Here is a 24368-nt window from a genome sequence, read left to right as displayed (position 1 = left end):
CTGTTCCAACTGCCAGTTGCCATATATTACGACACTCTGATACTACGGAGTTACACATTCTACATTAAGTTTCAGGCTTTATGTGTCAATTTATCAAGCCCGCTCACATAGTTTCGTAGCAAAGGATGGGTGTCCAGCTAGTATTTTCTCTCTCTCTCTCTCTCTCTCTCTCTGTATCTATATTTACATGTATTTTATTTATTTCTATCCAACCTATATTATTTATACAAATAATTCAAGATGGGGAACATATCCAAAAAACCTTCTTCCTCCTATTTTTCCCTACAACAACAGTCCTGTGAGGTGGGTTGGGCTGAGAGAGTGTGACTGGCCAAAAGTCAGCCAGATAGCTTTGAAGGCTAGCGAACTCACCATCTCCACTTTCTAGTCTGGTGCCCTAACCACTAGACCAAACTGTCTCTCCATTTTTTTTTTCATTTATCTATTTATCTCTATCATCCTAATATATTTTTCTTCTTCCATTATTTCTTCTGGAAAATTTGCCTTGGAAATGAAAACTTCACTCAGTTCAACCACCAGCAACAACCAGCAGTCCCCAGGCTCCTGGTAAATATCTCCTTATCATTCAGAGATGTCATTTTTTCTTCTTTTTTTCTTTGTGGGTTGTTGGTTGTGTGTGTGTGTGTGTGTGTTTAATGTATATATATTTTTTAAAATTCAGCGGGTCCCACCAGTCCTCCTGCGGCGGCCCCTTTAACGACTCAGCCAGCATCAAAACCGACAACAGAACCACAAGCTCCAGCAGCTGCAACAGGTAAATCACCTTTTCTCACTTAATTGAAGATAATACCTTTCCTTGTTTGTTCTTTATGTCAAGTTTCTATATACAAGTCCTAATATTTTTTCTTGTATTATATCTTCTGGCAAATCTCCTTGGAAATGAAAACGTCAAACAGCTCCACAACCAGTAATAGCAACCAGTCCCGCAGCTCCTGGTAAATGATCCCTTATCAAATGATTAGAGATAACATCTATCCTTATTGTTTCCTTGTGGATTGTTGTTTTTTCTTTGTGTTTTTAAAGTCTATACTTTTAAAAAAATAATTCAGCAGGTCCTACCGTTCCTCCTGCGGCGGCCCCTTTAAAGACTGAGCCAGCAGCAAAACCGACAACAGCACCACAAGCGCCAGCAGCTGCACCAGCAACAACACCAGCACCGGGTAAGTCACCCTTTGTTACTTAATTGAAGATAATGGCTTTCCTTGTTTTGTCTTTGTGGGTTGTAATTTTTCTTTATACGTTTAATCTAACTATCTTTCTCTCTCTCCTATTTATCTATCTCTATCACTCTCTCTATCATGTCTGTCTGTCTGTCTGTCTGTCTTTCTCTCTCTCCTATCTAACTATCTCTATCACTTTCTCTATCATCTCTCTGTCTCTCTTATTTATCTCTATCACTAACATATATATACATATACATACACACACACACACACACATATATATATATATCCCTCTCCTCCCTCCCTCTCCCCACCCACCCACCCATCTCTCTCTCTCTCTCTCTCTCTCTCTCATCTATATCTATCTATCTCTCTATCTCTCTATCTCTCTATCTCTATAATATTCTCTCATCTCTCTCTCTCTCTCTATCTCTCATCTATATCTATCTTTCTATCTATCTATCTCTCTATCTCTCTCTATAATATTCTCTCATCTATATCTATCTATCTCTCTATCTCTCTATTTATCTCTCTCTCTCTCATCTATATCTATCTTTCTATCTCTCTATCTCTCTATTTATCTCTCTCTCTCTCATCTATATCTATCTTTCTATCTCTCTCTCTCTCTCTCTCTATAATATTCTCTCATCTATATCTATCTATCTCTCTATCTCTCTATTTATCTCTCTCTCTCTCATCTATATCTATCTTTCTATCTCTCTATCTCTCTATCTCTCTATCTATAATATTCTCTCATCTCTCTCTATCTATCTATCTATAACATTCTCTCATCTATATCTATCTATCTGTCTGTCTGTCTGTCTGTCTATCTATCTAATCACATTCTCTCTCTCTCATCTATATCTATCTATCTGTCTGTCTGTCTATCTATCTAATCACATTCTCTCTCTCTCATCTATATCTATCTATCTGTCTGTTTGTCTGTCTATCTATCTAATCACATTCTCTCTCTCTCATCTATATCTATTTATCTATCTATCTATCTATCTATCTATCTATCTATCTATAACATTCTCTCATCTATATCTCTCTCTCTCTCATCTATATCTATCTATCTCTCTATCTATAATATTCTCTCATCTATATCTATCTATCTATCTATCTCTCTCATCTATATCTATCTCTCTATCTCTCTATCTATAATATTCTCTCATCTATATCTATCATCTATCTATCTATCTATCTATCTATCTATCTATCTATCTATCTATCTATCTATCTAAACATTCTCTGTCTCTCATCTATATCTATCTGTCTATCTATCTATCTATCTATCTATCTATCTATCTATCTATCTATCTATCTATCTAATCACATTCTCTCTCTCATCTATATCTATCTATCTATTTATCTATCTATCTATAACATTCTCTCATCTATATCTATCTATCTATCTATCTATCTATCTATCTATCTATCTATCTATAACATTCTCTCTCTCATCTATATCTGTCTGTCTGTCTGTCTTTCTATCTATCTATCTCTATCTCTGTCTAAAAAGCAGCCCCAACTGAACCAACGCCCAAACCAACAACAGAACCACAACCTTCTGCACCAGCAACACCAGCAAAGCAAACAGCAGATGCCCAAGCTGCCAAGCGCGAAGCCTCTGGTAAAACCAAGATAAAATTCAAGTTACCCTTCAGCCTCACTGTAGATAAGCTTATGACATAAGGTTATACAGAATATAATTTGTAGCTCCTGAGCCACATAGGACTCCCAGACGCAGTCTTACTGCTTCCACGCCCCGTCCAACATCAGGTGCCAGATTATAAAATGTTGTATCCCAAGGCAAATTGTGACAGGTAGTCCTTTGACATGCAACCATTAGTTTAGTTCCATTTGAAGTTCCCACGGCGCTGAAAAAAAAGTCCTTGCACTTACAACCATTGCAACCTCCCCATAGTCATGTGATCAAAATTCTGGCACCGGCAATGGGTATATATTTGTATGTAATCTGTCATGTGAACATGTGATCACCGTTTGTAACCTTCCCAGCCAGTTTCCAAGCTGGATTTGTTTACAACTATATGATTCACTTAACAACTGCAGTGGTTTGTTTAATGACTGTGGCAAAAAAGATCATAAAGTCAGGCGTGACTCGCTTAAGAACTCTCTTGCTCAGTGAGTAATGGAACTTCTGGTTTGAATTGTGGTTGTAAGTCAAGCATTACCTCTATCAGGAAGTCTCCTCATCTAATTGCATTGAAATATCAGCCAACTTTTAAAAAACCAGTTGTCCTAGCCTGGCTAGGTGGCTCAGTGGCTAAGATGCTGAGCTTGTCGATGAGAAAGGTCAGCAGTTCAGCGGTTCAAATCCCTAGTATAGGTCTCCTGCGTGAGGAGGGGGTTGGACTAGATCAGTGATGGCTAACCTTTTTGCCGTTGCATGCCAAAAGCAGGGGGAGCGTGGGGGGGTCACGCGTGCGCGTGCCAACACCCATAATTTTATGTGCCCCGCCCCCCCACGCATGTGCGTGTGACCCCCCCCATGCTCCCCCTGCTTTTGGCACATGATGGCACAGTTGGCACAGTAGACCCGTTTTTCACTCCCCCCCAGCTCCAGAAACTTTCTAGGAGCCTGGGGAGGGCAAAAACAACCTTCCCCACCCCTCCCCCGGGAGGTCCTCCGGAGGCTGGAAATGGCCTGTTTGCCGACTGGTGGGCCCAGAAGGCCTGAAAATCAGTGTGCCGGAGCTGAGCTTGTGTGCCCACTGATATGGCTCCGCGTGCCACACGTGCCATAGGTTCGCCATCATGGGACTAGATGACCTCCAAGGTCCCTTCCAACTCTCTTACTGTTATTATCTCAGCCTGAAAGCATAACGTTCAGCATATTATCCGAAAGCAAGCTGCATCCTTTGTCCCCAAAACCTTGTCCATCCCAATGCAAAGTAATAAATGTCAGCTAATTTGCAGATGAACCTTTTGTGCAGTGTACTTGCTCAGATGTAACTTCTATTGAACGTTTTAAAAGAAAAAAAAAAGGATAACTAGAACACCAGATCCTCCACTCCAGAATTATCCACTGTTAAAGGTAAAAACAGTGTGTTCCTAGGGAAGATTACTCCTTATTAATTTTCCTTAAGATTTATATATATGCATGTTAGCTTTTCTTTCTATGGGTTTCCTTTCAGAGTTTTTAAACACATTTTTCTTTTTCTTTTTTAAATTTTATTTATTTCTTTACAACAAAATATTTATTCACACACAGATCGCGACGGGAGCTTTACAGAATATATTAACTTCAGTCAAGATATACAAATAAAAAATAAAATCTACACTAACCTTATCCTTTTTTTATTTTATTATTCAACCAAGTATACCATTGGTCCAAGCATTGAAAATATACAGAGTCCTTTTGATCTCTCAAAATTTTTGTTAACCTGTCAGCTTCCGCATATTCAATAATTTTTCCCAGAATCAAATCTTCAGCTGGTAGGTCTTTCCCCTTCCAATGTTGAGCAAAACATATTCTTGCTGCGGTTGTGATATATGTAATCAAACACCATATATTCGTGCCTATCTTATCTGGCCTAATATTTAATAGATAGTATTCTGGTTTCAATTGTAATTTAAACACATTTTTCAATAGATTGTATGTTACAAAGTTATAGCAAGCTTTCCCAGAAAATAAAGATATATGAGTGTATCTAAATAATGTTTATTTTCCCCCCCAAAATCCCAGTCCGGACTGTTACTTTTGAGGCAGGCCCTCCCAAAACCGAACCAGCAGCAACAAAAGGTAAACCACCACAAGATACTAAAGCAAAACAAAACAGCCTATGGAACTTACAACATCAAAGGAACCCGAAAAACCTAGTAAAAGAATAGTCAATTGTCACAATGTAGGCATTCTACATGACCAGAGTCCCAAGGTGCTTTTTCAGGAGGCAACTGGACTTTTTGGTTTTTTCTTTGAGGACGTTTTGCTTCTCATCCAAGAAGCTTCTTCATCTCTGGCAGGATAGTGGGGAATGGAAGGATTTATATTCCTTGCAGCCAGCTGGTCATTTGCACCCTTTTAGAAAAGGGGTGTCAGAAACCGGAAGTATTGCGACGAGATTGGGTGGAAAAATAACGGGCTCCGATGAGCTCCATGAAAATCCAGCCGGACAAACCGCTGTCGGTGGGTCTTTGGACCAGAACTGTCCTGTAGGGATGGTGAGAAGGAGAGGTGCCTCGGATGACCAAGACGAATAGGCAAGTTCCTTGAAAGGTCAGAGGCTGCTCTTTGAACCGGTGGCAAGAGTGGTGGCCATTAAAAAATGACTGCTCTGAAGCTGGGGCAACCAGAGTAAGATTTTTGTGCAGGAGCGGTATTTGAATGGAGTGCTGGTACTGGGTGAGTGATTGGCCAACTCACAAGTAAAAAAGGAAATTTAAAAAAAAAAAACTTCAAAGGTGTCCCGGAGTGGAAATGAGCAGCTAATTGGCACTTGGGAATTTTAATGGCGGGAGAAGAATAAAGAGGTGGTTAAAGTACCAAAGCCCAAGAAAAAAACCTTTATAACTGGATTTAAAATTGGATTTGGAGAAATTAAAATTAATATAAGAAAAAGAAACCCGAGGGAAAGTACTTTTTATGAGGATTTGAAATATTTTTGACAGTTTTGATGCTTGAAGGAAGAACAAAGACGAGGTTAAAATATTAAAGCCCAAGAAAGGAAATGTTATAACTGGATTTAAAACTGAATTTGGAGAAACTAAAAATACTAAAAGGAAAAGAAAAGGGATGTCAAACTCACGTTGTCATGGTGGCGTAATGTGACATATCAGGACTTTTTCCAGTGGTGAAATCTAAAATTTGTTACTACTGGTTCTGTGAGCATGGTTTGGTGGTGGTGGGGGTAATGTGACTGGGTGGGCGTGGCCAATTTTTTTTTTACTTTTAAAACCATTTTTTACATGTAAAACCATGTAAAAAATGCTTTCAAAATGCTCTGACGATCCCAGCAGAGTTGCCTGATCATCGGAGGGTTTTTAAAAATCCCTCTGCCAATCAGGCAACTCAGCTGGGATTGTCAGAGCTTGGATCGTCAGAGCCATTTAAAAGAAAAAAAGCCTCTGATGATTGCGCGGCTCAGCTGGGCATGGGGGGTGGGGGCAGGGATTTTTGCTACCGGTTCTCCGAACTGCCCGCCGCCATCGCTACCTACTCACCCAAGCCGTTCCGAACTGGGAGCATTTCACCCCTGACTTTTTCCCCTTCGCTAAACTGTGTATGGGTGTGGCCAGTGCATGACGCATCTGGCAGGCGGCCCACAAGTTTGACACCCCTGTTTTAGAGGGTTGTTGAAGCACTTAGGCTTATCTGTGTCGTCAAGGTCTTCTGAATAGTGTTCCTCGTTCCTGTAGTCTGCAATTTTTTTCCCTCTGGAAATCCATTTGTACTCCCACACCATTCAAAGGGTGCTGTATATGATAAACCTCCAAGTGCTTCAGTGACCCTCTAAAAGGATGCAAATGACCAGCTGTATGCAAGGAATATAAATCCTTCCATTCCCCACCATCCAATCAGAGCTGAAGAAGCTTCTTGGATGATAGGCGAAACATCCTCAAAGAAAAAACCAAAAAGTCCAATTGCCTCCTGAAAAAGCACCTTGGGACAATCATGATCTGGATGACTGAGAATCACTACAGATGATCAGAGATTTTTTACTACTATTAGTTCTTTGTTGCTAAAAAGTATTTTTAGAACTGTAAGTGGGCGAATATCTTAGCAAAATATAGCCCATGATTTAAGGAAATTGTCAATAGTTTTTTGGCCCAGTGATCTGGAGAAAAAAGTAGAACCATGTGAGTCTTCGACTATGTGCAGACACACTTCATTCATTAGCTGTTGTGTAAATGCCAGACACCCAATGAGAGACACAATCTCAGAAGAAAACAATTCAATATTAAAAGCATTTGGAAGCAGGAATGGAGACCCAGCGTGAGATCTAATTGACGTCAGAGAATTCCTAAAGGAGAGAAGAGCTACAGTAGCCTTTATACCTCTCTAAGATTTTTTCTTCAGGGACGCAGTGGCTCAGTGGCTAAGACTTTGAGCTTGTTGATTGAAAGGTCGGCAATTCAGCGGTTCGAATCCCTAGTGCCGCATAACGGGGTGAGTTCCCGTTACTTGTCCCAGCTTCTGCCAACCTAGCAGTTCGAAAGCATGTAAAAAATGCAAGTAGAAAAATAAGGACCACCTTTGGTGGGAAGATAACAGTGTTCCATGTGCCTTTGGCATTTAGTCATGCCGGCCACATGACTATGGAGACATCTTTGGACAGTGCTGGTTCTTCGGCTTTGAAACAGAGATGAGCACTGCCCCCTAGAGTTGGGAAGGACTAGCACATATGTGCGAGGGGAACCTTTAAGATCTTTTCAGTATGGATGAAATACAGGTAATCCTTGATTTACAACCACAATTGAGCCCCAAATTTATGTCATTAAGTGAGTTTTGCCCCATTTTGCGACCTTTCTTGCCACAGTTGGTAAGTGAATCTGGTTTACCCCTTGACTTTGCTTGTCAGAAGGTCGCAAAAGGTGATCACATGATCCCGGCTCATTGCAACTTTCATGAGTCAGTTGTCAACTGTCTGAATTTTGATGATGTGACCATGGGGCTGCTGCAAATGGTCATAAGTGTGAAACATGGTCATAAGTCACTTGTTTCAGTGATGTTGTAACTTTGAACTGTGGTAAATCAAGGATTACCTGTAGAAATCTCCTTCCCTAATGTATTTATTAATGAGGAAGTCTATTGTTCTGATTTCACCATTTGATATACAAAATAAAAGGGAACCCATATTTCATGTGAATTGCATATTCACGTGAAAAAGCCCCTCCCCGTAAAGGAGAATATTTCTAGCTCAGGGTTAAAATGGGGGGTTTTTGGAGAACCCTAATCAAGGAACTGCCAGACCAGTTAACAGTAACCAGCCCAACCAAAGAACTTCCAAGAACATTTCCAGCAACACTGACAGGCAGAGTCACCAGGACATAAAATGAGAGCACACCCTATCTCAGTGATGGCTAACCTTTTTGCCATCACGTGACAAAAGCGGGAGGAGTGTGGGGTGGATCACGCATACCCACACCCATAATTCTATGTGCCCCGCGCATGCGTGCGTGTCTCCCTGTGCTCCCCCCAGTAGGCCCATTTTCCCCCTCCCCAGGCTCCAGAGCTTTCTAGGAGCTTGGCGAAGGTGAAAATGACCTTCCCCACCCCCCCCCACCCCCAGAGGCCCTCTGGAGGCCGGAAACGGCCCATTTGCTGATTTCCGGTCCCACCGGAAGTTGGGAAATGGCCCATTTACCAACTTCCGGTGAGACTGGAAGTCAGCAAATGGGCCATTTCTGGCCTCCGGAGGGCCTCCCTGGGGGGTGGGGAGGCCGTTTTCACCCTTTTCAGGCTCCTAGAAAGGCCCTGGAGCCCAGGAAGAGCAAAGAATAGGCCTTCCTCATCCTCCCAGGCCCTTCGGAGGCAGGAAACAGTCTGTTTCCCTACTTCTGGTGGGCACAGAAGGCCTGAAAATCAGCTGGCCGGCGCACACATACATACCAGAGCTGAGCTCGCATGCCCACTGATATGGCTCCACAGGTGGCACGCGTGCCATAGGTTCACCATCATGGCCCTACTTCTTACTAGCACTGATGAAGTTACCTAGTTTGGCAATGAAATATCTACAAGAAAACAATCAAGCTCAGAAAGCACCAAAGTCTCCTGGTCCCTCCCAAACTTATAATTGATCAACCTGAAGGCAAGAAGTCCACTCCAGAACCATCGCAGCCTCAACAGGAAGTTTAAAAAAATGCAAGCTGGGTTGGGAAATCTTGATGTTCCAAATTGTCTGCATTTTCAGCCTTACTATAGAAATCTTGAAAAGCAGAATGCCGTTTCAGAATCATTACATTTTTCATGTTTACCTCTCTTTGCAAGTTTCAACACGCAAGTCCTAATTTTGTTTTCTTCTATTATTTCTTCTGGTAAATTCCCTTGGAAATGAAAATCTCAAACAGCTCCACAACCTGCAACAGCAGTCAGTCCCCAGGCTCCTGGTAAATAACCTCTTATCGGTTAATTAGACATAACATCTTTTCTTTTCTTTATTCTTTGTGCATTGTTTTATTTTTGTGTGTTTTTAATGTCAATGTTTTTTTTTTTTTTAAAAAAAAGCAGGTCCCACCATTCCTCCTGCAGTGGTCCCTTTAACGACTGAGCCAGTACCAAAACCAACAACAGAACCACAAACTCCAGGGGTTACACCCGCAGCAAAGCAAGGAACAGATGCCCAAGTTGCAAAGGACAAGAAACCAGAAACTCCTGGTAAAACCAAGATAAAATTCAGATTGCTCTTCAGGGGCATTCTAGCTGCCCTTAATGACACAGAATTCAAATTGCATGCCAGGGGCATTCTGGATACCCATAAGGATGATCCAGTGGTGGGATTCAAATAATTTAACAACCGGTTCTCTGCCCTAATGACCAGCTGGGTAGGTGTGGCTCAGTGGTCATGTGACCGTGTGGGCATGGCCAACTCAACGTCACTCACGTCGATGGGCGCTTCGCCTTAGCTGTTACAATGTAATAAGGGTTAACCAGAGAGGCAGTTTCTGTAAGCAGGGCAATAAAGATTAGGCTAGAAATAACACCAGAATGTTTCCTTCTTGTCTTCCTTACAGGATTAGCCCTGTAAAGTGGAAAAAAACAAAAGGAGATATTTTTTTCCAACAACCGGTTCTCTGAACTGCTTAGAAAGTTAACAACCTGGTCCCCTGAATAGGTGTGAACTGGCTGAATCCCACCCCTGGGATGACCCAGGGGTGGGTTCTACTTACCTTTACTACTGGTTTGCAGCGGGGCCATGTGCACGCTGTTCTGCGCATGCGCAGAAGCTTCTGCACATGCGCAGAACCATTTTAGTGATGTCAGGGTCGGTGGGCGGAGCCTCCCGCCAGTTTTACTACCGGTTCTATAGAACCGGTGTGAACCAGGGGCAACCCACTACTGGGATGACCATGTATTAACATAGATTAACTCTTCTGCTTTTGCTTTAATCTTGGCCGACATCCTAGCCAACAACTCAAAAAACATCTGAGGCGGGTATTTGACTGTCAGCCCTCTACAGTTGTTTAAAAAGAAGTAGAAGTACAGCGGAAGTAGTTTTTATATGGAGACTTAAACAGTGTTGCCTATAATCTCAGGAAAACATTTCACACCCATGTAACAGTATAAGCAACATTTGCGGGTTTGCGGGTCTCAGTTCCATCTATAAGTCTTCTGGATGGTTCCAGTAAACCATCCAATCATCTGATGATACCACAAGGATAGGTTGGAATGAAGATTTCCGATAATTTTGTGGAGGTGGTTAAGAGTGAAAATAGGCGCAGGTGACTCCTGGTATGAAAACCAGTCCTACAATCTCCACTTCAAATGCTCTCAAAATACCACTTCCAGGCAGGTCTAAGGCCTTTAAGAGAGTTTTGTGACAGTTAAGGAGCCCTGGTGGCGCAGCAGTTAGAATGCAGTAGTGCAGGCAAACTCTGCCCATAGCCAACAGTTCAATCCTGATCAGCTCAAGGTTGACTCAGCCTTCCATCCTTTCGAAGTCAGTAAAATGAGGACCCAGATTGTTGGGGGCAATGTGCTGACTCTGTAAACTGCTCAGAGAGTGCTATAAAATACTATGGAATCGTATATAAGTGCTGTTGCTAGCGCTATTAAGTATGAAATGGAGGCAAGCTCTTTCCCAGAGATATCCTAATTGCTGGTATTCCTCAGTTCCTGTCCAAAATATACCATGAAATGGGCTGAAATTTGTTTCCTTCTGGCATGCCTATTTTGAATTACACTTTTTTATTTAAAAAAAAAAATCATATCAACACAATTGTCTATTTGCCAACATATTTCCAGGGCATAACTTTGTGATGTTGGGTTGGATTGCACATGAAGTGATGGAGACCACGCTTACATGTTGTTTTATGAATAATTTGGGCCATTGTTTGTTTCTGGTTTGCAATGCAAATGATTTGTAAATTTTGCATCTTCCAACCCTTTGCAATTTCTCATCTTCAGCTACTGTGAGTGATGCAAAAGCCCCTCCCCAACCTGTAAGTGATAAGCCTGGAGACCAGAAGTCCACTCCAGCCCCATCTCAGCCTCAACCAGAGAGTAAAGCTCAAGGTGATATGAGTTTTTGGAAGGTCCAAAGGATCCGAATTTATTTATTTGTTAAATTTATATGCTGTCCATTTCGTTTTGAAAAGCAAATTCTTTCAGCAAGAATTGTTAAGTCTTATTACAGAAATCTTGAAAAGTAGAATACAATTTGAGTTTCATTGCTATTGCTTTGTTCTCTCTCCTATTAACTTTCAATATTTATGGCTTAATATTTTTTCTTGTACCAGTAAAATTTGGCAAAGTTTCTTGGGAACCCACTGAAACAGCTGAACAACAGTCCCAAGACTCCTAGTAAATCACCCCTTATTACTTAATTGACGATAACATTTCCTTGTTTGGAAATTGTTTGAGATGAGGATTTTCGCCTTCCAAATTGGCTGAATTTTTCAATCTTACTACAAAAATATTAAAAAACAAAATATCCTTTCAAGCTTCACTATACAAGTTCTAATATTTTTTTTCTTATATTATTTCTTCTGGCAAATTCCCTTGGAAATGAAAACCTCAAACAGCTCCACAACCAGCAACAGCAGTCACTCCCCAGGCTCCTGGTAAATCACCCCTTATCAGATAATTAGAGTTAACATCTTTCCTTTTTGTTTCTTGGTGGGTTGCTGTTTTCCTTTGTATTTTTAATGTCTATATTTTTTTTAAAAAAATCAGCTGGTCCTACCGTTCCTCCTGCGGCGGCCCCTTTAAAGACTGAGCCAGCAGCAAAACCGACAACAGCACCACAAGCGCCAGCAGCTCCACCAGCAACAACGCCAGCACCGGGTAATTCACCCTTTGTTATTTAATTGAAGATAACTGCTTTCCTTGTTTTTTCTTTGTGGGTTGTTATTTTTATTTTTTTTTAAATCTAATTATATCTATCATCTAAATATCTATCTATCTATCTATCTATCTAATCATTATTTATCTTCTATCTATCATGTATCTATCTATCTAATCATTATTTATCTTCTATCATCTATCTATCTATCTATCTATCTATCTATCTATCTATCTATCTAATTATTTATCTTCTATCTAACTATCTATCTAATCATTATTTATCTTCTATCATGTATCTATCTATCTAATCATTATTTATCTTCTATCATGTATCTATCTATCTATCTATCTATCTATCTATCTATCTATCTATCTAATTATTTATCTTCTATCTATCTAACTATCTATCTAATTATTATTTATCTTCTATCTATCATGTATCTATCTATCTAATCAATATTTATCTTCTATCTATCATGTATGTATGTGTGTATGTATGTATCTATCTGTCTAATTATTTATCTTCTATCTATCTATCTATCTAATCATTATTTATCTTCTATCTATGATGTATGTATGTATGTATGTATGTATGTATGTATCTATCTATCTATCTATCTATCTAATTATCTATCTATCTATCTAATCATTATTTATCTTCTATCTATCGATCAATCTATCGATCTAATTATTTATCTTCTATCTATCTATCTATTTATCTATCTATCTAATCATTATTTATCTTCTATCTATGATGTACGTATGTATGTATGTATCTATCTATCTAATCATTATTTATCTTCTATCTATCTATCTAATCATTATTTATCTTCTATCTATCTATCTATCTATCTATCTATCTATCTATCTATCTATCTATCTATCTATCAGCTCCTACCACTGCTCCTGCGGCAGCCCCTTTAACAACTGAACCAACACCAAAACCGACCACAGCACCACAACCTCCGGCGACTGCACCAGCAACACCAGCAAAGCAAGCAGTGGATACCCAAGGTGAAAAAGACAAGAAACCAGAAACCCCTGGTAAAACCAAGATAAAATGCAGACCGCTCCTCATGGGGCACTCTAGCTGCCCTTAATGACACAGATGCCTTAATACACACTCGTTTTTCTGCTGTTTCTTAGACGTCGGCTGACTCCCCAGCTGATAGGTTGAAGAACTTCTGGTGTGGGTATTTTGGTCTCATCCTTTCACATCCCTGAAGATGTAGAAGGGACACAGGAAATAATTACCATCATTGAAAACAGAATTTCTAAGGCAGGGCTGTCAAACTTGCGGCCCGCGGCCCAGTTGCATCATGTGCTGGCCACACCCCCACCCGGTTTAGTAAATGTCATGATACATCACGTGATGCCACTGTGACAATGCGACTTTGATACCCCTGTTCTAGGGAGAACCTAGTCAATGATGGTTGGTACCTCCTGAGGGATGTCAGCCTCATAAGATTGGATGGGCAACATTTGCTGACTTGTAGATCTCCGTTCAGCCTGCCAACCTTCTGTTGGGTCCCAATAAGCCATCTGATGATTGTGATGATGCTACTACCCTGTTTCCTGGAAAATAAGACATCCCCTGATAATAAGCCCAATCGCTTATTATCAGGGGATGTCTTATTTTCAGGCTTTTGAGCGCATGCACTAAAATAAGCCCTCCCCAAAAATATTTAAACGCAGACTTGGAAATCAGGTAAGATGGCAAGAGGAGCCTCCCCAAAAATAAGACCAAGAGTTTATTTCGGGGTTCAGAAAAATATAAGACAGGGTCTTATTTTTGGAGAAACATGGTAGAACATTTTCATTTATTTTGTGGAGAAGGCTAAGAGTGAAATAGAAGCAGAAACTTCTGAAATGAAAACCATTCCCAATCCTACTTTCTTTCACCACCAACCTTCACTCCAAATGCTCCCAATACACCACTTTCAGGCAAGTTTGCGGCCTTTAAGAGAGTTTTGTGAGATTTAAAAATGAAACAGAGACAGGCTCTTTCCCAGAGGCATCCTAGTAGTTGATAAACCTCAATCTGTATCTAAAATATGCCATGAAATAGGCTGGAATTGATTTCTTTCTACCATGTCCGTTCCGAATTACATTTCTTTTAAAAAAAAATAGTATCAACTAAATTGTCTATTTGCCAACACATTTCAGGGAGCACGACTTTGTGGTACTGGATGGGATTGCATGGGGGCTGATGGGGATCATACCTTACATACTGTTTTATGAATAAATGGGGCTATTGAGGTTTTGTAACACAAATGATTTATAACCACTTGCAGTTTCTCATCTGCAATTATTGTGAGTGATGCAAATGTGAGAGGTTATCTGCCACCGATAACCTCCCACCGGCCAATATGCTCCCACAGAGAGGGCCTCCTCAGGGTGCTGTCGGTCAGGCAATGTCGGCTGGCAACCCCCCCGGGGAAGAGCCTTCTCTGTGGGGGCACCCGCCCTCTGGAATGAGCTACCCCCAGGGATAGGACTGATCCCGGACTTCCGTACCTTCCGCCGGGCCCTGAAGACTTTTTTATTTCAGCAAGCCAGGCTGGGTTAAAAATCTTTTAATTGGGGAATTTTATGGGTAAGGGGTTTTAAACTGGGGAAGCCAAAGATAAATTTAATTTCGTTTTATAGTATTTTAATGTTTGTATTGTGTGTTTTTAATTTTGGCTGTTCACCGCCCCGAGTCCTTCGGGAGAGGGGGCGGTATAAAAATTTAAAAAATAAATAAATAAATAAAATGTTCCTCCCCAATCTGTAAGTGATCAGCCTACAGACAAGAAGTCCATCCAGAACAGTGGTTCTCAACCTTCCTAATGCCGTGACCCTTTAATACAGTTCCTCATGTTGTGGTGACCCCCAACCATAAAATTATTCCTAAAACTATTGAAAATATGTGTTTTCCGATGGTCTTAGGCGACCCCTGTGAAAGGGTGATTTGACCCCCAAAGGGGTCCCGACCCACAGGTTGAGAACCACTGATCCAGAACTATCATGGCCTCAACAGGAAGTTAAATTGCAAGGTGGGATGGGGATTATCACACTCCAAATTGGCTGAATTTTTCAGTCTTAATACAGAAATATTGAAAAGCAAAATATAATCTCAGTATCATTATTTCTGCTCCCCCTCCTTTCCCTCCCCCTTTTTCGAGCTTCAATATACAGTCCTAATATTTTTTTCTTGTATTATTTCTTATGGCAAATCTCCTTGGAAATGAAAACTTCAAACAGCTCCACAACCAGTAACAGCAGTCAGTCCCCAAGCTCCTGGTAAAAAAAAAAAAAAAAAACCTCTATCAGATAATAACATCTTTTCTTTTTGTTTCTTTGTGAGTTGTTTTCCTTTGTGTTTTGTTTTTTTTCAATGTTTTATTTATATAACATTCAATTTTCATCAAACAGTGTGTGGTCTGGGTACGGTTATTTTTAAACAATCATGAAACACATATTTGTTGTGGTGTTCATCATTGTAATATTGAATAATATTGAATAATATGATAATATAATATATCGAGTCAAAAAGAGGGCTGTGAAAATATCTACAGACCCCTCACATCCTGGACATAAACTGTTTCAACTCCTATCCTCAAAACGACGCTATAGAGCACTGCACACCAGAACAACTAGACACAAGAACAGTTTTTTCCCCAACGCCATCACTCTGCTAAACAAATAATTCCCTCAACACTGTCAAACTAGTTACTAAGTCTGCACTACTATTAATCTTCTCATTGTTCCCATCACCCATCTCCTCCCACTTATGACTGTATGACTGTAATTTTTTTGCTTGTATCCTTACGATTTATATTGATATTGTTTCCTGATTATTTGTACCCTATGACTGTCATTAAGTGTTGTACTTTATGATTCTTGATGAACATATCTTTTCTTTTATGTACACTGAGAGCATATGCACCAAGACAAATTCCTTGCGTGTCCAATCACACTTGGCCAATAAAAAATTCTATTCTATTCTATTCTATTCTATTCTATTCTATTCTATTCTATTCTATTCTATTCTATTCTATTCTATTCTATTCTATTCTATTCTATTCTATGCACCAAGACAAATTCCTTGTGTGTCCAATCACACTTGGCCAATAAAAAATTCTATTCTATTCTATTCTATTCTATTCTATTCTATTCTATTCTATTCTCAATAATACTTAACATCATCTTCTTTAAAAACTCTCCACTTTAGCATTTCCTCCTTTTTTTAATGTCTATACTTTCTTTTAAAAAAACAATTCAGCAGGTCCCACCATTCCTCCTGCAGCTGTCCCTTTAACAACTCAGCCAGCACCAAAACCAACCACAGAACCACAAGTTCCAGGGGTTGCTCCAGCAACAACGCAAGTACCGGGTAAGTCGTGGTGGCGCAGTAGTTAGAATGCAGTATTGCAAGCTAATTCTGCCGACTGTCAACAGTTCGATCCTGATCGGCTCAAGGTCGATTCAGCCTTCCGTCCTTCCGGGGTGGATAAATTGAGGACCCAAATTGTTGGGGGCCATATGCTGACCCTGTAAACCGCTTAGAGAGGGCTGTCAAGCACTGTAAAGCGGTATATAAGTCTAAGTGTTATTGCTAAGTCACCTAATTGAAGATAAGACTCTTCCTTTGGGGGAGGGGTTGGTCACGTTTTAATATACAAGTCCTAATATTTTTTTTTCTTGTATTATTTCTTCTGCCCTTGGAAACGAAAAATTAAATAGCTCCACAACCAACAGCAGCAGTCAGTCCCCAAGCTCCTGGTAAGTCATCTCTTATCAGTTACTTACAGAAAACAGCTTTCCTTTTTGTTTCTTGGAGGTTGTTGTTTTTCTGTGTGTTTTTAATGTCTATTTAAAAAAAACAAAAAACAATTCAGCAGCCCCCACCGTTCCTCCTGCGGCAGCCCCTTTAACGACTCAGCCAGCACCAAAACCGACAACAGAACCACAAGTTCCAGCAGCTGCACCAGCAACAACGCCAGCACCGGGTAAGTCATCCCTTGTTACTTAAATGAAGATAACAGCTTTCCTTGTTTTTATTTTTTATTTTGTGGGTTGTTATTTTTATTTTTCTTAATCTAATTATATCTATCTATCTATATCTAATATATCTATATAATCATTATTTATCTTCTATCTATCAAGTACCTATCTATCTCATCATTTATTATCTATCTATCTATCTATCTATCTATCTATCTATCTATCTATCTATCTATCTATCTCTATCGTCTATCTATCTATCAGCCCCCACCGTTCCTCCTGCGGCGGCCCCTTTAAAGACTGAGCCAGCAGCAAAACCGACAACAGCACCAGAAGCGCCAGCAGCTGCACCAGCAACAACGCCAGCACCGGGTAAGTTTTTTCTTTGTGGGTTGTTCTTTTTATTTTTTAAAATCTAATTATATCTACCTACCTATCTAATCATTATTTATCTTCTATCTATCATGTATCTATCTCATCATTTATTATCTATCCATGCATCTATCTGTCCGCCATCTATCTATCTATCTATCTATCTATCTATCTATCTATCTATCTATCTATCTATCAGCCCCCACCGTTCCTCCTGCGGCAGCTCCTTCAACAACTCAACCAACACCAAAACCGACAACAGCACCACAAGCTCCAGCAGCTGCACCAGCAACAACACCAGCAGCAGGTAAATCATCCCTTGTGTCAGGTTTCGAGGTCGTCTCAAATAAATTGCATTTCAAACAAAGTCTTTGATGAAAAACTCCCATTTATTAAGCACAACATTCTAACTCCGACTCCATCATAGCCAACACTGACTTCCTGACCCAAAACCCTCCCTTTCCTTTCCCCACTCCTCTGCACTCATTGGCCATCTTCCAAGTCACTCTACCCCTAATCTACTGCTCCAGCTCAAAGGAATTTCCCCCCTCCCTTCCGATCTCCTAGGGGATATTATCTCCAGAGAAAATATTATCTCCAGGGAAAATAAGTAGGTGAAAAGTCAAATGTCCCTTTCCAGACACCTTCGCTTCTCCTTCTTATGTCAGCACTAGAGTAAATGCAGCTTGAAGTGCTGACACCTTGTTACTTAAATGAAGATAACAGCTTTCCTTGTTTGTTCTTTTGTCAAGCTTCAATATACAAGTCCTAATATTTTTTTCTTGTATTATATCTTATGGCAAATCTCCTTGGAAATGAAAACGTCAAACAGCTCCACAACCAACAACAGCAGCCAGTCCTGCAGCTCCTGGTAAATCATCCCTTCTCAATTACTTATACAAGATAACATCTATCCTTGTTTTCTTGTGGATTGTTGTTTTTCTTTGTGTTTTTAATGTCTATATTTTTAAAAAAATAATTCAGCAGGTCCCGCCGTTCCTCCTGCGGCGGCTCCTTTAAAGACTGAGCCAGCGGCAAAACCGACAACAGCACCACAAGCGCCAGCAGGTGCAGCAGCAGCCAAGCCAGCACCAGGTAAGTCATCCCTTGTTACTTAATTGAAGATAATGCCTTTCCTTGTTTTGTCTTTGTGGGTTGTAATTTTTCTTTATAAATTTAATCTAACTATCTCTCTATATATCCGTCTATCTAAAAAGGAGCTCCCACCGTTCCTCCTGCGGCGGCCCCTTTAACAACTCAACCAACACCAAAACCAACGGAACCACCACCTTCAGCAACTACACCAGGAGCACCAGCAAAGCAAACAGCCGATGCCCAAGCTGCAAAGAAACCGGAAACGCCTGGTAAAACCAAGATAAGACTCAAGTTGCTCTTCAGGGTCACAATTGTGACTATGCTTTAACATGCACTGACTCTTCTCCTTTTACTTAAATCTTGGCTGACATCCTAGCCTATAGGTTCAGGAATGTCTCAATATATTGTTTGGATCTCATCTTTCTACCCGTGCTTAAAATTTTTTAGAAGGCATGCAGGAAATTATTTCTATCTGTAGGGGACTTAAGCAGTGACTCCTAGCGTCTCAGGGAAATGTGTCAAATGAGAAATTAGTTAAAAATCAGAAATTAGTTCTGACAGGATGGGTGGGGTTGAAAGGCTCATATTTACCATATCATATGGGTACGTACGAGATCGCCTTCTGCCGCCGATAGCCTCCCACTGGCCAATACGCTCCCACAGAGAGGGACTCCTCAGGGTGCCATCGGTCAAACAATGTCGACTGGCGACACCCAGGGGGAGAGCCTTCTCTGTGGGGGCACCTGCCCTCTGGAATGAATTGCCCCCAGAGATAAGTATGATCCCCGACCTACGTACCTTTCGCTGTGCCCTTAAGACTCTATTGTTTCAATAGGCTGGGCTGGCTTAGAAAACTAATTTTAATTGGGTGTTTTTAGTTTTTTAATACAAGGGCCAAAGTATTTAATATGTTTTAAACTGTTTTTTAAATTTTGTGGAGATACATTGTTTTATTGTGGCTGTACACTGCCCTGAGTCCTTCTGGAGAAGGGCGATATAAAAATTTAAATAATAAATAAATAAATACCTTTCTTTGCAGTCATCTGGTCGTTGGCACTCTCCCTGAGAGCTCCTGAGGCCACTTGGGGGTTTATCTGTGCCCTCAGGGTCCAACTCCCTCCCATCCTGTCGGAACTAATCCTTCCATCGCCCCCATCATCCTGCCATAACTGATGAAGCTTCTTGGATGAGAAGTGAAACTTCTTCTTCTTCTTCCTCAAGGGGAAAAAAAACAGTCCAGTCGCCTTTCGAAAAAGCATCTTTCAGACTTGTGCAGACTGTTTGAGCCCAACAACAGGTTGGCAGAAACGTCTAAGCCCCCGTCTCCATTATGTAACTGCAGCCAACTCTGTTCTCTGCTTTGAATCTAAACAAAAAGTAATAGACACAATAAAGTATGTAAATATACGCCGTATATTTACACGCCATATTTACACACCATTCAAAAGAGGCAGTAAACAAGCAGTAAGGAAACAAAAAGACCAGAAAAACATTCTCTCCGGCAGCTAACACCCAAATAAGCAAAGATTAAGAGCAGAAAACAATACCCTAATCAAGGAGGTACCAAGGAGAAAGCTATCGCCTCCTCATGTATCCCCCCCCCACCCAGGGGTGAAATGCTCCCGGTTCAGACCAGCTCGGGCGAGTAGGTAGCGATGGCGGCGGGTGGTTCAGAGAACCGGTAGCAAAAATCCCTTTGCCCCCTCCTCCCCCATCATGCCCAGCTGAGCCGCACGATCATCAGAGGCTTTTTTTTTTTTTTTACTTTTAAAAGCATTTTTCCTACAGCCTCTTCCGAAGAAAAAATGCTTTTAAAAGTAAAAAAAAAAAAAAGCCTCTGATGATCACACGGCTCAGCTGGGATCGTCAGAGGCATTTCAAAGCATTTTTTTCTGCAACCTCTTGGCTGAAGAGGTGGTAAAAAAAATGCTTTGAAAAGTCTCTTGTGTCAAGTTTCCAAAAGATGCGCCAGCCGCCCAGCTACTCCCGGTAGGGGAAAGCTTTGCCCGGTCCCGGCCCCTTTAACAACTCAACCAACACCAAAACCAACGGAACCACAACCTTCAGCAACTACACCAGGAGCACCAGCAAAGCAAACAGCCGATGCCCAAGCAACAATGGTATTATCCAGGGGTGGGTTCTACTTAACCTTTACTATCGGTTCGCAATGGGAGCGCATGCGCAGATCGTCCATTATGATGTCCGGGCAGGTGGGCGGAGCTTCCCGCCGCTTTTACTACCAGTTCGCCAGAACCGGACAGAACCGGGAACAACCCACCACTGGTGTTATCCCTTTAAAGTAGACCTAACAAATTCCCTTCTTGTAACTCAGGATTTCTTTCATTGTAGCCACTTGCGAGTCCAAATGTTCTCCCTTCCACCCTCGCTTTATCTCTATGTGAACGAGGGATGGTCAGAGTCATTTACTCAAACTAGTTGCTTCAAATGAGTCTAGAACTTTCTAGGATTAAGCTAGATCTAGAATTTAATGTGAGCCTCCCACTTATCTGATGCTTGCCTTGCTAGAGACTCTTCTTCCTGTCCTTTTAAAGTCATTCTCTGTGCCCTCTATATCTATAAAGACTTCCATAAGGCCTGTCTGACTAAGACACTCTATGTTTCCTTCAGGGTCTGCCCATTATATTCAATCTGACAAAGCTGGTATGCTTTGCGTCCCATCAATTAAAACAGTGTCATTCTCTGTTGTGGTATTTATCCTCTGGAACTGCGTCTGTCCAGAGAGTTGCATTGCCCCGATCATAGCCTTGTTGAAATGGGCTCTTAAATTATGCCATTTCCCCCAGGCCTTGTAAACAGATTTAGTAGTACTCCCTTTAAGGGAATGCAATATGACTGTGAAGACGTTAGTTATTTTCTCTGGAAATCTATTGTATGTATATCTGTTGCTAATTTATTTTTAATATGTACACCATGTAGAGTTGCTATGGAGTCAGGCAGCCTTACAAATGTGATAAATAAATAATATTTCAGTTGATGTAACATAAATTGCATTTCATTCTTAGGATTGGAGGGGGGGTTCGGACACATCACTGCTGACTTGAATTTAGTTTACAATGAACTGCTATTTTAAGATCTTACAGCTTCCACTAAAACTCTTAATAAACTCACATTCAATTCTAGATCTAGCTCAATCCTAGAAAGTTCTAGACTCATTTCTGGAAGTGACAATTAAGAAAGATTCAAAGTGAAAAACTACTTTGTTCTATTTTTGGAAGAAATGTCAGTAAGCAGTGTAGAGTTTAATTCATAAACATTTGAAAGAGCTCTTTGTTTTATTTTGCAATCTCATTGCCAGATATAGAACCCGCTGAGGAAACTGAAATAGACCAAGAAGAAGCAGCTAAGGCACTGAAAATAAAATTAATATGCAATTTGTTAAAACAATGCCCTCCAGGTGAATTCAAGAATGTTTTTGAAGACCTTCGCTTTCTGCTTTGTGATGATAAACTCATGAAGCAAGAGGTTGCTCAGGTGTGCGCTAATCATTCCAAGAAAAATTTCACCACTGCAAACATCAAAGGGGACAATGTGCTGGTGACTCGCCATAATGACATGGAAGGTGATCGCTTCTTTGATCCACAGATCAAGCTTTCTTTCACATTCGATCATCTGAATAGAAGAGCTGACAAAATTCTGCTTTATTGTAATATTAGGAGAGATAAGGCAGAGTTATGGAGAGAAACCCTTAATGTGACCTTGGAAGCATACATGAAGAGGCATTTCATTTCAGGAGTTTGTCGGGTCTACAGAAAAACAATTAGAAACAAACCATTTCTTGTGATCTGCATGGAAAGCCACCAGAATAAGAAATTCTGGAACTTTCTCTGGAAATCAGAATGGATAATTGCAATAACTCCACCTGTTTCAGAAATCAAAGGGGATTTAAAAGTACAGCTGCATTATTTCAAAAAAGGTAATCTTCACTGGACAGCAAGTAGTACTGCTGAAGGTTCCATATATTTAATTCATCGGGACCAATTTGCCTTGGATTTTGAGAAATTTATTGAAGCTGAAGATAACAAATTTCAGATGGATCTGGTGAAAAGCCTCTACGATTTGTCAAATGAAACATGGAGAGAGTTTCGGAGAAGGCTCCCAGTTACTCGCACTTCAATCTCTTGGGATATACTGATGATGACTTAGTGAAAAGCGGTGAAGGCCTTTGGAAATGATGGATCATTATAGTTGCTGCAATGCCTGTGTGAATGAAATAATGACCAAATAAAACAACAGTTGTGTAGTACATTCTAAGTGATCTCTTTGATTTATTGCCTGATGGTTCGTGAAAACACACAGTCCTTCACAATAAACAGTATCCAGGTCAGTGGTGTCTAGGTTAGTATTTCTACTTCATTTCTTTCTTTGAACATACAATAAAATATCAAGATTGTTTACAGAAGACAGGAGCTTCTTTAACATGCTGTTATAAAGGTGAGTCTATATTTATATCGTAATAAAATAGAGAAAACTACCCCTATTAACATCGTTCATTTCTTAAGAAAAACAAAGATAACTATTGGACAGGAGTAATTTTTTTTAAAAAAAATCCCTATATTGATAATAGCTTTATTAAATCTTAAACACAGATGAGGTGTCAGCTTTGAATTGGCCTAATAATGTTAATGTTCTAAATGGATTTTGAAAATAGAGAATGCCAATCAGTAAAATGTGATAAAAACAGCTAATTCAAATAGGCAGTAAAATTTAAACAACCCCAAATTAAAATATTAATGAGTCTCAAATTCCTATGGGGAAAAAATCTGGGGCATGGCCAGCTCGATGTCACTCACCAAGGCTCCGTTTTCAGCCACAACGGCCTCCTGCAGCCCTCTGCCAGTGAAAATGGAGTTCGGGGAGGCCACACGCAGCCCGCCAGGGCTCTGTTTTTGCTGGCAGAGGCACCACAGGCCAGTCCTTTGCTGTTTCCAGGGCGGGCCTGCAAGCCCGGTCTAAGCATCCCACAGGCCGGATCCAGCCCACCGGCCTTGAGTTTGACGCCCCTGACCTACAGCCTCAAATTACAATTTCTTTCTGACTCAGGGGTCATTAAAAATACATCTTCTGGGAATATTTGATGTATATGTTTTGTATTAAGGTGTGGGATGCTTTAGAGTACTTTGGAATTCTGTACCAAAGTTAGTCAGGGAGGTTATCTTCTGGTATCTTCCTGCTGACTAGCAAGAGCATCTTTATTGTACCTGATTCTTGACTGCATTTAAGGCATGCTAGGTGTTTCAGTTATTTTTATATAATGCTGAAAATTATATGAGAATTGTTTTTAGCTGCAAATTAATTTTTTTGTCTGCCACATTCAGTGCTGGCTATTGGCAGAAAGCTCAATAATAAATTGCGTTAAGTAAATACAATTCATGGACATTTAGGATAGGGCATAAATTTTAGAATTTAAATCCTAAGGTTTCAAAATCGAATCTTTGAAATTGGCTTCTTTGCCATAACTTGTTGTTTAATCAAAACAGAAATGTCCAAAGATTACCCAATTGATTAATTGAATGATATAGCCCTGATGCTTAGAGCAGTACCAGATTAAATAAGTAGGTTCTAGCTTGCCAGTTCTTTAAGAATAGATTTTTATGCATTAAATATTATTTTTTGCATATAGGAGCATCTACTTGAACATCTATCATCTTATATTTTCAGTAAGAATTGAGAAATTGTAACACATATTAAAAATATTTCATGATTTATCATAGATAGTAGTGGAACATTTGAAAGACTTATTA

General features: G+C 40.3%; 1 protein-coding gene across 1 annotated transcript; it reads left to right on the top strand.

Moving 5' to 3' along the window:
- The first annotated feature begins 960 nt into the window (after nt 1-960).
- Nucleotides 961-22870, top strand: CAPZA3 (capping actin protein of muscle Z-line subunit alpha 3). Its single transcript, XM_087873502.1, has 20 exons — nt 961-1018; nt 1074-1181; nt 2710-2817; nt 4894-4950; nt 9216-9254; nt 9376-9522; nt 11272-11379; nt 11889-11927; nt 12040-12150; nt 13042-13231; nt 13563-13642; nt 16418-16528; nt 16879-16917; nt 17034-17144; nt 17404-17511; nt 17711-17818; nt 18344-18382; nt 18496-18606; nt 18729-18875; nt 21923-22870. Exons 1-20 carry the CDS (start codon nt 961-963, stop codon nt 22768-22770), a joined length of 2667 nt encoding a protein of 888 aa, XP_087729628.1. The 3' UTR covers nt 22771-22870.
- The last annotated feature ends 1498 nt before the right edge of the window (nt 22871-24368 follow it).

Source organism: Pantherophis guttatus, chromosome 7 (genome assembly GCF_059756535.1).
Source record: "Pantherophis guttatus breed Tessera chromosome 7, ASM5975653v1, whole genome shotgun sequence".
Taxonomy (NCBI): Eukaryota; Metazoa; Chordata; class Lepidosauria; order Squamata; family Colubridae; genus Pantherophis; species Pantherophis guttatus.
This window is presented reverse-complemented; position numbering and strand designations above follow the sequence as displayed.